This window comes from Harpegnathos saltator, unplaced genomic scaffold (assembly GCF_003227715.2).
Source record: "Harpegnathos saltator strain DR-91 unplaced genomic scaffold, Hsal_v8.6 scaffold381, whole genome shotgun sequence".
Classification (NCBI taxonomy): Eukaryota; Metazoa; Arthropoda; class Insecta; order Hymenoptera; family Formicidae; genus Harpegnathos; species Harpegnathos saltator.
The window spans coordinates 196397-210853 of NW_020230185.1; the positions used below are offsets into that span (position 1 = coordinate 196397).

Consider the following 14457-nt stretch of genomic DNA (forward strand, 5'->3'; position numbering starts at 1 on the left):
GTAATGCTAATCTAATATTCTTTTCACAACAATGTAAGAATGTCTTTTATCGGACTGCGCATGAAATATATTTCTGGCGAATTGTAATTCGTCTGATTTTCCGGGACTAATGAGGCATAGACGACAGTTTGCCGGAGGGGGCTGCAGAGGATTAATAAGTTCGCGCGCGAGTCATGGCGTTACATCCTGTATCGAAAAGACTCGACACTGATCGATCGCTCCTGCATCCTTCCACGTGGGAACGGCGCGATCGCGGCGCGCTTTTGGGGTGTCAGCCAGCTTCTAATTATACCGCCGGGCAATAATAACGGCGATATATGCGACAAAACGTGACGTCAATACGCACCAGTCACGATCGGCGGCTGCGACATCCTCTGAGTGGATGGCTTTATATGGGGAATTGGCACGGTGAGTAGCACGCCGGCGCTCGTGCCGATCCAAAGCAACTCGTTGCAAGCCAACAGTGCGGTGACCCTGAGACACGCGGCCTTGTGCTGGCGAATTATGTCATCGCAACCTGCAGCAAGTTTAACGCTTCTGTTAAAATAAGTGTGCCGGGCCACTTGTTCTTCGACGAGGTCCTCCTTACTGTCGATTAATCAACCGAGCTAGACCGATCGATAACAAAGCTTGATAGCTTTGAGATCAGCGACTTGTGTATATTTATAAAAACTTCAAGCCTGACAATAACAATAATCAAGGTCTAAGAGTCCATGAAAAGACGACATCGTTAAACACTTTCTTCTATCTTTTAATTTGCTAATTTTAATCTCGTTTCGTCTTCGCAGGCTGCAAGAGAATCCAACTTGCAACTGGCAAGAATTAACTTGCGACAGCAAATTGATGCGAAGAGGATTGATGGTGTTTACACGTGGGACAATAATTCCTCTAAAATTGCTGGCTGTTCGAGATTTGAGACTTACTGGCAAGCATCTTGGTGACTGCTGGCGCGATGTTGATGTCCGTCAGGCACTCGTAACTACCGGAATGGAAGAGCCTCAGTACCGCGCTGTTATGCAAAGAGATCCAGACACCCAAACCCCCGGAGTTCGCCATGCAAGAGACGGCGCGGCTCGTGTCGCTGCTCACGGCGAACGTGTGCTCGATGTCCAACGTGTGAGTGTTCAAGACTTTCACGCTGTTGTGGCAGCCGCACCAAAGCTTCCCGGAGACGGACAGCATTTTGGTCACCGGCGACGCCACCGTCCCGACGGACACCGTCGTTGGATCCGGAGTGTTCCATCCACCGGCTGAAGCACAAGCGAGAAGTAGGCGAGAAGTAGAAATCCGAATTACAATTGCAAAGCAGAAAGAACCTGATCGATATTGTTGAGGTGGTCGAAAAGTTCGGTTCGACGTTTCGGCGCGAGTGGGAAGGTCTTTGATGGAGACAAATTGACAGATAAATAATTGATTCTTTAAGCAAGTCACTGTCCACGATTCTCCGCCAACGTTTTGGCAACATTCTCTTAGAACACGGTCATCGGAGATGGCTTATTGAAAATAAGCCATTCAATCGAACTTCTCGACTGACACCAATAGTTTATCGTATCAACTGCGAGGAGTACTACTACTAATTAAATGTCGCAACTCACTGTGGTCCCGAGCGTAAACCGTGATGTCTCCGTTGGCGAGGGAGACGAACACTTTGTTGTCCAGGTATCTGAAAGCGCGCAAATCGATATTACGACGCCGTTAACTACAACGAGTTGCTGCGCTAGTCTAACAAATGGCCGACTCACATGATGCAGTGCACGCTGCTGCCGTGTTGGATCTTCACTTTGTTCTTCTTGATTCGGATATTGTCGTTGCAGTTGTACACGTGGATGCAGCCATCCTCAGTTCCCAGCCACATAGTGGGCTGGTTGACGTCCTCCTCTGTGACGGTATTGTCGATGCTCGACACATCACCGCTCAGTGTCACACTGCCCGTGTCCGCGCATGGAATGTCGTCCGAGTCCGACTCGTCGGAGCTCGAGCTACTGTAAAGTGCGCGGGTCAAAGGTGAATGTGAGGCGACTCGCACGGCAAGGGCGTGGTCGTGATCTCTGATGAAAAGGATATCTTCGCAAACTGCTAAATTTTAGGCTTTCTCTTAGAAAGAGGAAATTTCGTTAAGTTAACGTGACTGAAAATGGATGCATTTCGACTGGAGGAAAAAGAAGCAGTATTTCTGCTTCTTACGAATCGAATTCAGTTGTCGATCGAAAATTTTGTTTCTCCCAACCGAAACACGATTGGTTCGCTCGTTGTTACGCTCGATCTTTCTTCTTCACGTTCGTTCCCTTTACTTTCGAATGTTTCCTCCTCGTTTCTTCTCGAGAATCCTAATAGGCGAGCGGCGGAAAAAATTGTCGCGATCGTTAATTTCCTCAGTCTCAAAGTGGACTCTGGTGAACACCGAAATTACACTTAAGCGTCATAAATTTGTTGGTGCTGGATAAATGTGCAGTCCGCTTCTCAGCTCGCCGAGCGAAGAGTCCGAGTGCGGCCATTGTTAATTCGTTATTATCAAACGCCCTATGTGCGATATTGCGAGCCGCTCGGCGCTCGGCTGCCAAATCGCGGATTTCGTCGGATGTGCGTCGCCGCGGGAGAATTATTACCTGTCTAACTGTATGTTACCGCCGCTGGCATCCACATCTTGCACCGATATGCTTATGCCGCTTTTGCTGTTAATGAAAGGACTGTTGTTCGACGTGCACGAGTTCGAACTGAAAAGACACAACGCTCAGCTGTACCGTGTAATCATAGTCTCCTTCATCTTGATACAATCGCTTCGTCTCGCTCCGCGATCGTCCCGAATCCCGAGTTTCTCTACGATCACTCTGTCCATTCCACCGTCGTCAACCTACCCAGGCGTGCAAGCGGGTATCCCGGCGACGCACAGTATCCTGGCGTTGCACACTCCGTTACACGATGTCACCTGCGGCGGTTCCGGGCTCAAGCTCAGCACACACACCTGGCCGACGTAACCGTCGCTGTTGCACACCCAAACGTCCCTCGAGCCTTGTCCGTTCGCCAGCGTCGGCGCCGCGCAGGTGAACTGAAGACCCGCTCGTGTCTTCCTGATCGGTAGCGGCCCCACGAACTCGGGACACGGCCTTCGGTCGGCCGACAGCGCTGCACGCGAGGATAATGCGAAAACGTATATTGAGAAAATTCGCTACAAAAAGTCAATCAGGGCCTACGCAAGATGTCAATCGCAGAAGTTCCTGTTCTATCAGCGGCTTTCACAACCGGCAACTCCTGTGCAGGCTCTTTCTGCGTTGGCTTTTTTCTAATCTATAATTGATCGTGCATCTGAAAGCCTTGACGAATTTACGAGTAATAATTATAATATACGATAATTTACGTATATATATATATATATATTTTTTTTTTTTCGAAATATTCTCTGGCCAGAGAGAGAGAGACTCCACAGTTGCAGTTAAAAGTCCCGAGGAACGAAGGCGGTAACGTTTGAAAATTAAAGCGTGAGCGGGTTTCACGCGAACGATTCAATCAGCCGGAATTGCAAAGAGCGCCATTTTAGCGAGCTTACGCGTCGGTGCGTGTGTGAAAAGTGTGGGCGAGCGCGAAATCGAAATTTTATTACGCGATGATGTCGCGTTCGCTTTACGTAGCGTAATTCAATCAAGGTCACGGCTGTCGCCCGTTCAGCTTCTCGTTTCGCAGACGCCACTTTCGTGCAAAAGTCTGCGGGAAGTAATCGCGGCTAATCGAATCGCTCGTTTATCCGCGGGACGTCCGACATTTTCCGATCCTACGTTGCGACAAAGAGACATGTCGAAATGTCTCCCCTTTTTGGGAATATCCTTTTGCGGAATGCGTAACATTCTCGGAACATCCATCGTCGGGGGGAGGGGGGAGGGGGGGGAGAGGGGGCAACGTTACTCACCGAGCTTCTGTTTGGCTTCGTTAAAGCTCTCCTCCCAACTCGCACGCTTGTCAGGCTTCGTGAACATGACGGATATGTTCTCGATGCCGGCTCTGCAAACATGCCAAGCAGGACAATATGAGTTACGTTCGCGAGGCATCACGATTTAAGGATCTACAGAGGAACACGTGTACCGGTAACGTGGTCGAGAACAATCTCGCCGAAATATCGAAGGATTTCTTGCTATTACACAATTTCGCGAAAATTCTCCGCTATTAGTTTTCAATACAGTCAATTTTTTCTCCTTCTCTTTCTCTCTTTCTCCCTCTTATTATCTTTTTCTCATTTGCGTCAAACGGATTACCGCGCATCTACTTGAATTAATGAAGAAATTAATTCCCCCATTGTTCTCGGCAACTTCCTGATTCCGCTCGCTGTATGTTATTGTCTCGAATAAGGAAGACACGGGTCTGTTCTATAAGAAGAACTATAAGAAGAAGCGCTTTGCGTTATCGCGAAATTATCTTGATGGTGTGTTTCGCCTCGGGCGAATTCGCGGCGGCTAAGACTCAGCCAGCAGTAAGCGTCATAATATACTGTTGAGCTCGCGAATCAAGCTGTTCTGTTCGTCCGCTCGTCCAGCCTAATTTCGGGAAGAAAGAGCAATTCACTCTCTTACTGGGTATTGAGCGTGAGTTCCAGGCAGGCCAATTGCGAATCCGCCGCATTCCTCTCCGCCAATTGCCGCTGGGCTTGACCCAGCATATCCTTGATAAGTTCTTCCAATTGTTGCTTCGGGCCGTGCAAGGTCGCGGCGATTTCCTGAAGGTTAGTCAGCGTCAGGCAGTCTTCCCGCAGGTGGTCCACTTCGCGCGCCATTCGCCTTAAATTCTCATCTTTGGCTGGAAACAATAGCGGAGTAGTCTCGCGAGCTCTCGAGTGCGTTTGCGTAGTCGACGCGTCGATACGGTACCTTTCATCACCTCGAGATCGTCCAGTGGGATCCGCATCAGCATTTTGTACTTGTTCGCTTCGAGCAGGCCGACCAGGCTGTTCGGACACGCGCTCCTGCGTACATGATGAAGTGACATGTACATTTTTCAGCCAGTAAACAAAGAAATGTCTCGAGATCTTTCAAACGTACGCACTTGAAATTTTTTACATATAACTCAACCGGATATTGCCGGATAAGAATATATCATTCGGAATATGCAAAAATGTCATCGCCACGACGTCGAGGCTTACGCATTAAAAAATGTCACACGATATCGTGAAATATTGTGAAAATATTCCATCACCAATGATTTTTGCTCACTGGATCGAATAGATGAGAATCAATATTTTTCTACTATAATTAATGTCACGACGAGATATTATATACAGTAAAATAATGTTCTCCTCCCAATTAAATCTCCAAACACGACACGCTGAAGCGAGGGACAAACCGCGGAAGATGCGTCGGCTCGCGTATGAAGCGGAATTCGCAATCTTCAACGCGCAGTTTTCGAGCGCGCTCGAATTTCCGCACGCGACACGTTCCGGCGAGGTACTCACGTCGACGGCTTCCTTATCGTGCCGCTCCTGCGCTTGATGCTTGTGATGACGAGGAGATCGGAGAACAAAAATAAAGCCCGTTCCTTCCGCGTGCCCTGATTCGACGCTATAGTGACCAGATCGTGCCGGACGAAGGCCCTGAAAGCGAGAGAAAAAGCGGACGTGTCACACAATTCGATGGATCTTTTTGTCGTGTGTCGCGGCCAGTTTCCACCACAGCACGCATCATTATCGGTAATCGATAGCCCGATTCCAACGGCTAAATAAGTCCGGCGGAAAAACGATGTAACGCGTACGCCGCGATTGGCACAGATTGAAAGGCGCGTGAAGTGGGACGACGTTCCTGTCACAGCAATGTCCGACAATTTATTGGAAAACCACACTCGCGGCGCAAGACAGTCTGCATTTCCACGGTCGTCTGTGCCTCTAAAGACCGTTCCGAGGGACGTCCGCGAGGAACCGTGCCGTGAATAAGTAAAATCAAACGGCGCGCTGAAAGCTCGACTCGACTCGACTCGTGGGAAATTCGTCGGCGAATTTACAAGATAATACGTGGGAAAAATTTACTAGCTGTGTTCGGTCTTAATATTTCATTATTATCGCTCGAACGTGAAGCAGCGACATTTATACTTAAATATCTGGAAACACACACACACACACACACACACACGAAGAATGCGTAAATCGAGCGGACTCTTCGATTCCGCAGAATAATTACCTCATTAATTACCTCGTGAAAAGCGCCGAGCTTTTTGTTCGTCCGCGCACTCAGTCGCGATCGAATTTCTACGCTTTCCGTCGACGAGCTCGGCAAAGTGAGAAACGATCGACAGTGTTTTCCCCGTCGCGATAAATCGCCATGCGCGCATTGATCATAAATTCGAGGCCGGTGCGTATTACCGGCGCGAGGATATTAAGCTGGAAAATGATCGTAAATCGCCGCTGGTGTATCGATCGTAAATTCGGTGCCAGCTGTAGTCGGGGAAAACAAAGCCGGATCGAATATATTCGGGAACTTGCTTCATCAGAAGTGTCGATCGACCTATCGTCGATGGCAGCGCACGGATACGCTCTCGCGCGAGCGTATCGATTCCTCTCTCGGCACGATGTATCAGCTCGTCGCAGGCGGCGCGAATTTAACGAGGATCATGCGCCTCCGTTATTTGCGTCGTGCCTGTATAGTCGGCGACAAAGGGCAAATGTTCGGCACGGTCGCAATTATACACGCGATTCTTCCGCCTCGAGTGGATCTCTCTCGACGAAAGTAAAAGTGGATCGACCGTGGAACGCGCGCCGTGTGCGTCTCCTCGCGAAAGGTCGGCAAATATTCGTTACGTTGCCTAATTAAAAATGATCAAGCAAAGACAAAAAAAAGTCCGGCTCGATTTTCCATCTCCTTCGGCAGCAAAAGTCGTCTTTCATGACCAAAATTTATAAACTCTACCAAATAATAATAATAATAATAATAATAATAATATCAATGATAACTTTATTATATTATATACAGGGTGTCTCATTCTAAATGCCCCAGGCAAATATCTCGAAAAATATGAAAGATACGGAAAAATGTTTCAGACAAAAGTCGTTAAAATTAATTGATAGAAGAAGATGATGCGATAAAAAAATTTGGATTTCCATTTAAGAAAAGTAATGATCGGTGAATATTTCGAAAGTGTCGCCATCTGTAAATAAACTGATGTAGTTATTTTATGTCCCCCCTCAAACCATGCAACTTTTCTGTCTGAAACAGTTTTCCCGTGTCTTCCACATTTTTCGAGATACTTGCCCGGGGTATTTAAAATGGGACACCCTATATATATATCAAACTACAAATCGAGCCGAACTTTTCCGCTCGACACACAGTCGCTCTGAGACAGCGGTCGTTACCTGTCGTTCGTTACGATGCCGGCGAGACCTTCGACGAGGGCTTGGACCTCCCTCAACGTGGTCTGCTGCTGTTCCCACTCGAGCGACTCCCTTTCCGTGCAGTTGATCTTCACGACCAGCTCGTGCACCTCCTTCTGCGCGGCCTGCAGCAGCTCGTAATCCGGATGCGTCGGGTCCGTGTGCTTCAGCAGCCTCTGGATCAGTAGCTCGTACCGCGGGATCTTCTGCACGGGCTTGATCAACAACTGGTCCAAGCCCAGTTTGCCCTTGTGCTCGCGCTCCATCGTCTGAACGCGACAACAGCACACAGTGATTCACTCCACATCGATAGCTTCTTGTATAACTTAGCCCCCCCCCATGTAACTTTACGAATTCGCTCGTTCGGCTCGGGGAAATTAAGCTCGACTGTGCAAACTCAGATTTCCGAAGCGACGGCGGTTTTATCACATCCATCATATTATTATTATTATATGACAACGTTGCGATAGAGATTAACTTTCCGGTCTATTATTATCTCGAACATAGATCATCATCAGCTTGACCCGACATGAGAATATTTTTCCCACTCACGCGCCGCCCCGAGCAGAAAAACTAATGGGGCTCTGGTAAGGGCTTGATTATTTTTCCCTAACATTAATAGGGCCCTACTAGGGGGATAGAATGACAAGGCTCCTACAAGATGTGTAACAAATGGTTTAACGGAACCTTATAAGACAATATTAATAGGGCCTTGTAAGGAAATATTTTTATTATTACTCGAGTAGAAATATTCGTTCTTTTCCAAGAAATTTAGACTGTAATTTCTTTATTTCTTTATAATCTTGTTAGTATGCAACAAGAATCTTTTATTTTAAAAATATAGCACACTTTACAATAAAATTTGGCATTCTTTACAGATGAAAATCCTGCTACTGTTTTTATTAAAGTTTGCCGCATTTTGAAACGAAGGTAATACCAGAAAGATCCTTGGAAGAGACTAATGAATATGGCAACGAATAAAACTAATAAAATTTGTTTTTAATTGGGGTATAATTAAAAAATCTTTAGAAAAACCAAACAGAGCGTACCTACTAAAACAATACTAAACTATGACAATTTTACTACTTACGCTTCAGATCTTATTAATTTTCTATAACAAAACTTGATTTTGTATATCTAAAGCATCCTTAAAAGATCCTTCTAAAAAGGTTCTTCTCAGCTTTTTCTATCAAAACCTTATTTTGCAAAATCTAAGGCATCCCTAAAAGATTCATCTCGGGGTGTGATAATAAAGAGGCATCCTTTCTTAGGGCATCCTACTTTCAGCCTTATCCTATATCAGGGGTCTTGCACTTCGTGAGGATGGCCCTAACAATCTTTTGCTCGGGGCGTTTCTCTGGAGAAACGTGCGCGTAACAAAAATGTCATTGTTATTGTTATTACGTCGAACTTGAGAAGAATTAGACGCTCGCGCGTGCTTCGCTGTAAGCTTAGCGTAACGCGTTGTTAGCCGAGCGATAAGCCACTGGGACGATACGTTAAGTGCACTTTGGCGTTCCGAGTGCTTTATACTTTGCATTCCGAGGCGCAGGTCGCCGAGCATGTCGAGGATGCGCCTGGGGTGTCTCAGGGGAGTCTGAATGATAAGTGGGCGACTGTGTCGCCGGCAATCAAGTAATGAGTTAATTGTATCGATAAAATTGCGAAAGGTCAGGTTTGACCGCGGCGCTCGAGGAGGCGACGCGGAGCGAAAAAGTTTCGTATTTAATAATAACCTCGTGTTTTTTGCAAAGAGCAGGAAAAAGGGAGAGGGAGAGAGAGAGAGGGGGTGAATAGTAGCGGACACAACATAATAGCCTACCTCGAGAAATCGTGCAAAGGCGGGCTTCGCCTGGCATGTTGTTTTAATCGCCTTCCTCGCCGACTTCCAATTGTCCAAGAACAGGGTATACGTCTCCAGCACCACCGGCTTCGTGAACTGCAAAGCAGCGCGGTTTCTTTGTGTTTGCACGTCTACGTGCAGCCGGCAGAAGTGCCGCACGTCGCACGCGGGACGCGCCGCGTCCTCCAAACGCGCGCGCGTGTTATCTCGGTAAAGGGAGCCGAGTCATCACTTAATCGGTCCTTAATAAACCGCTACTCAGTCCGAGCATAAAGAGAAGCTCGTTCAAGTAAGCTCCGGGGCGCTCGCGCGAGGCACGTACCTTGCGAATCTCATCGGCGAGAGATTCGCCCGAGAGATACAAGTGGAAGTATATATCACCCCGAGCGGCTTCTCGGCGACGACGCTCGTCAGCGGGAGACATTGGACGTAAGAAAACGAGAAACAGACTTTAGCGAGGCCGCGCGCGGAAGCGACGCCGCCGAAAGCTCGCTCGGTCGCCGATACATCGGGCGGAACTTGTCGCCCGATGCGAAGTCGCAACTCGCCGAGAGAAGATCCTGAAATATACGCGAGCGCGAGCGCGAAATTAACACCGCGATTTATCCGTTAGATAACACGCGACGCGGAGGAGAAAAAAATGCGGCGCGCGCAAATAAATAAATTTATTCCGAGGGTTAAAAATATATTCCGCGCTTACACGCACGTGCAAGGAGGAGGAGGAGGAGGAGGAGGAGGAGGAGGAGGAGGAGGAGGAGGAGGAGGAGGAGGAGGAGGAGGAGGAGGAGGAGGAGGAGGCGGCGGCGGCGGCGGCGGCAGCGGCGACGACGGTCGATTTATTAACGAGGATTATATACACCTCCCGAACGGCAAAATAACGCGGCGCGAATTAACGTTATGGGGTCGGTCGATCGGTCCGTCCGTCCGTCCCGTCGGAATCGTCTGGGAATCTTAACGGACGCGCGCCCAGACGGATATACGGTCGCGCGCGAATAATTTATCGCCGGTGTCCGGCCGGCTTACACGGCGGGGGCGGGGGCGGGGGCCGTGAGGAGGAAATATCTGCGCACCTAGTAACAATGTAAACTCACCACGTCGAGGAAGACGTCACCGATCGTCTGCCTGAGCTCCCAGGTGTCGAGTCGCCTACGCAGCTCCTCTAAGAATACCTCGTGGTGGCTGAGGATCGCAGGGATCTGAAATGCGTGAGCACTGCCGTCGGCAATTTTGTCTCCGATCGAGCCGATCGATACCGCGAGGCGGAGAGGGGGGAAGGGGGCGTCGCGACGTCGACGAGAAATTCGGACGCGCGTGCGGCGTTCGCGAGGCGCGAGGCGAACTTCGCGCCACGGAGAGGATTCACTTTCACGGGGATGTATCTCGTGTTGTTCGTCGAGCGGCGTCGCGTCACAGGAGTGCGTGTTCTAAAAAAGGATTAAGTACGCCGGGGAGAGAGAAGATGAAAAAGTCGGGCGACACGTAAACATCGTCGTTACACGCGTTTGCATTACATCATCGCGCGATGAATGGCAAAGGTGAGAACCTTCTCCGTGCCGAGAGACGCACAAGCGTGCTCTCCCCATCGAGGGACGTTAATTCCGTTAATACTCCGTGTCTTCCGCGAGGTGGAGGGAAGCTTCGGGGGAGAAGGACGAGGGAGAAGAATAACGCAATAACAGATAGCAAATCTGCAGTTCTCGCAGTCGCGATTGATATTCGCCGGGGACGAAATGACAATCCGATTAAACGTCGGTCGAAGTCGTACCGCGCGCGCGCGCGCTCTCTCTCTCAAACGACTGTTTACCGCTTCCCGACCGCAGATTCGTCAACGGCCAATTAACAAGCAGCGAGCCGCTAATTAATCGCTGCTCTGGCCGCGCCTCAAGAAATTCTCTCTCTGCGAGTAGACCGGTCGGAAGGTCGCTCCGTAAAGCTCCGTTTCGCCGTCGTCTTGCGCGACTCGGCGCGCCATTTGAGATCTAACGCTCTCCGCGAGCTGCGAGACGCGAGAGGAGGCAGGGGAGCGCGACTGTCCGGATGTTGAATTACAAGCCGTAGCGACGGCTGGATTTACGAGGAGATCAGCGCGGAAATAATAAGCGTAGTAGCGCGCGCATGCACGACCAAAGTCGTGCGAAGACAAGGCCGCCTCTGCGATACTCACCTGATAAAATATCTCGTCGACCGTTCCGGAATCCACTAGACCGGCATTCTCGGGGCTCTTCAGGGGCTGCAGGTATTTCTGGAACGCATAGCAAGATACCGGCTTCACAATATTTTCCAAACGCGCCGCCAGTCTTTCTGCTTCCGCCGAGCTTCACCCGTCTCTACCCGCGTCTCGAGCAGACCGGCGAAATTTATCAGCCGGACTGGTATCATTCCGGCGATAGGAGATTCCGAATGAGAAACTTCGTATCCCTTTGTATCCCAACGGTTTTTCTTTCTTTTTTTTTCAATGCTTTCACCGCTTTCAGCTGACGTTCCGTTCGCGCCGATTATTTGGACAGAATTCAACACGGCAACATCGCGCGCGTCATCGTTTTCAGCTCTAGCGAATAAAAATATTAATCCGTTTGTCGATTTGTCTATCACGTGAAATTACCTGCAGAGCAGGACGGTTTCAAGATTATTTTTACGCATTTTTTTAACAGAAACAGTAGGATCAATAGACGTGAAATTTTCACAGTGTATTCATTAATGTTCAAAGTATAAAATAAATTTGTCACTGTCTGTATGGAAGGTATACACATAAAACTTTAAACGCGTTTATCTGGAAACACCATTTTCTTAAACTATCGACACGATTGCGCAAAAACTACTGAACCGAATAACTTGAAATTTTTACACAATATACAGTAGACATGAAGTTTTCGTGGCCCTACCTCGAACACAGTCACACTTTATTTTATTCATTTTTTTTAAACAATTACAAGTTGAGAAAAATTTCATTTTCAATATACAGTAGACATGTAGTTTTTACCTCTACTTCGAACACAGTTATATTTTATTTTATTCATTTTTTTAAACATGATTACAAGTTGAAAAAGGTTTCATTTTCGATACTTTTTTTTGTACAGTCATTATTTTTTCAAACTTGACTTCATTGCCTTCATTTTGGTACAATGGCAACCGTATATTTAAAAAATTTTTCCCAATTTTTGATTTCAGAATAGTGAGAGACTCGGAATTATGTCGACAGCGAACGTAGAGTTCGCAAACGGATGACTGTCTCGGATTTTTATCTATAATAACAAATTGGAGCGATTCTTGCGATTCAATAAAATTTATTTTATACTTTGAACATTAATGAATACGCTGCGAAAATTTCAAGTCCATTGACCTTACCGTTTCTGTTGAAAAAATTTGTAAAAATAGCCTTGAAAACGGCGTTCTACATATATAATTCCCCCCTTAACGCATTTATCGTCCGATGAGGACGAATTTGTTAACTGCGATCTGCAAGAAGTATACTTTTCATCCGCCATTCGCGGTCGTGATGAGAAAGGAGAAGCTGGAAATGATCAGGCGCTGCCGGAAGATTTAAGAGAGAGGGAGAGAGAGAGAGAGAGAGAGAGAAAGCTCGTGGCGGCCACTCCGCTCGATTTCTCCGTCGCCCTTCGAGGACGCGAAGGAGATCCCGAGCGAGCTTGAACGCTAGAATTTCAATGGCCGGTATCGACAGATGAATTAAGTTCAATTAACATCGGACACTCGCTAATCGAGCGCGACGAGGAATACATCGCCGTTTATTCGCGCGAGACTTCCTCCCCTATTATTTTTCTACGGTCACGTCGACGGAACGTGAAAAATGCGCAGGCGAGAAGGAGGGGGGGGGGGCCGTCGCCGAGCCCAAGGCCGCCGAGTGAAATAATCGGCAAGCGTGCCGACAAGGGCTGCCGTTGTGCGCCGGCGACGTTGTTTAGAAAATATGACAATCAAGCGCGGCCGGGCGCGCCATTACGGCGACGCTGAGATTCCGCGGGTGTTGCGTCGGTTAAAAATCGCCTCGCCTCGTGCGACGCGCCGGGCCCCGAAGCTACCGTCGCGTCCTATTTCGGATGCGTAAACGATGGGGTGTCCCGGATGCCCTGAACCCCGCGACCCGAAACGCGACTGAAACTTCCCCTCAGGTCCGACCCACGACAGACGCGACAGCCGAAAGTTTTTCAGCCCGGAGTCGCGCGGAGCTGTGCGACTTCGTTCCCGGCGAAATCGCCTCCCGAACGTCGTAATCCTTCAGCTGGAAACGTTATTGCTTCTGATAGCGGGAGAAGCGTCCTTCGCCAGAAGTTACGGCGCAGCTTGGAGCTTCGAGCGAGAAACTGAAGGCACGCTTGACAGGAAAAAGTAGAGTCAATGCTATGAAAATTATAGTTATTTTCGAACATTTATTTTTCGATCATAGTTTCTTGTTGTTCTAGAAAAAGTAAAATTCGCGATATATATATATATATATATATATGTAGTTATTATTGCCAACGCTACAGTGATATTTGTTATAAAAATCACTCTTCTGACTGTAATTCTTTCACTGTGCGATTATATAGTTAAAAACGTCAAATACTTTTCCCCTTCGGTGTATTTGTCATAGATCGAGCCTGCTGGTACGACTCCCTCCCGGATCTATCTACCGTCCGTAGAATGCAAGATAATGAGATTCGGACTCGTGTAAAAAACTGCGCTTGTCAACATGCCTGTTTCTCTGAAGCTGCAGCGAGGGTTTTTCCTTTCATCACGCGACGCATTCGTCTCGGCGAAAAATGCCGCTGAAGCTCGCTGAAACTCTCGCGAGTCCGCGGCACGATTACTTGATCGCGTCTATCGATAACGATAGTGTAAACAAGAGGAGTGCTCGAGCGATGAGGTGGCGTCAATTGTCCAACCCGCGTTATCACGCGCATTACCGTAATTGTTTGATTCTACGGTTACTTTGCGCTGCGCGACAGGCGGCGAATGCAATTAGCGCGAGGTGCGCGTGGCTCGCTCGTCATTATTTTAAACAAAGTTCGGCCTCGTCGCCGACCACTTACGCAAGCCAATGCTCTTATCAAAGCGCCGACTGCACTCTACGCAATATTACGCGGGCACGTTGCGCGTTAATGTGACCCGCTTCCCCTCCCGCCGCGCACGTGTTCGAGTACTCGGCCGACACTTCCGGCCACGAGTGATAGCGAGGTGTGTCCGGGAATTTCCCTCCATTTTCTTCGGTTATTTCGTCGATTAGCGAGAAACGTTCGGAAAACACCGCGGCGGCGGGTGCGTGGAAAAACGCCCG

General features: G+C 48.4%; 1 protein-coding gene across 1 annotated transcript in view; it reads right to left on the minus strand.

Moving 5' to 3' along the window:
• The window catches only part of LOC105187133 (rho guanine nucleotide exchange factor 17), a 70984-nt gene that overhangs the window by 4280 nt on the left and 52247 nt on the right, over positions 1–14457 (minus strand). The window contains exons 11-24 of the mRNA XM_025300757.1: positions 11347–11424; positions 10274–10378; positions 9162–9278; positions 7322–7608; positions 5435–5572; positions 4854–4948; positions 4560–4782; positions 3902–3993; positions 2856–3123; positions 2607–2714; positions 1743–1982; positions 1596–1663; positions 924–1250; positions 347–520 (exon numbers count right to left, since the gene is read on the minus strand). Of these exons, the coding sequence (XP_025156542.1) occupies positions 347–520; positions 924–1250; positions 1596–1663; positions 1743–1982; positions 2607–2714; positions 2856–3123; positions 3902–3993; positions 4560–4782; positions 4854–4948; positions 5435–5572; positions 7322–7608; positions 9162–9278; positions 10274–10378; positions 11347–11424 (2320 nt within the window). The remainder of the gene's footprint in view (positions 1–346; positions 521–923; positions 1251–1595; positions 1664–1742; positions 1983–2606; positions 2715–2855; positions 3124–3901; positions 3994–4559; positions 4783–4853; positions 4949–5434; positions 5573–7321; positions 7609–9161; positions 9279–10273; positions 10379–11346; positions 11425–14457) is intronic.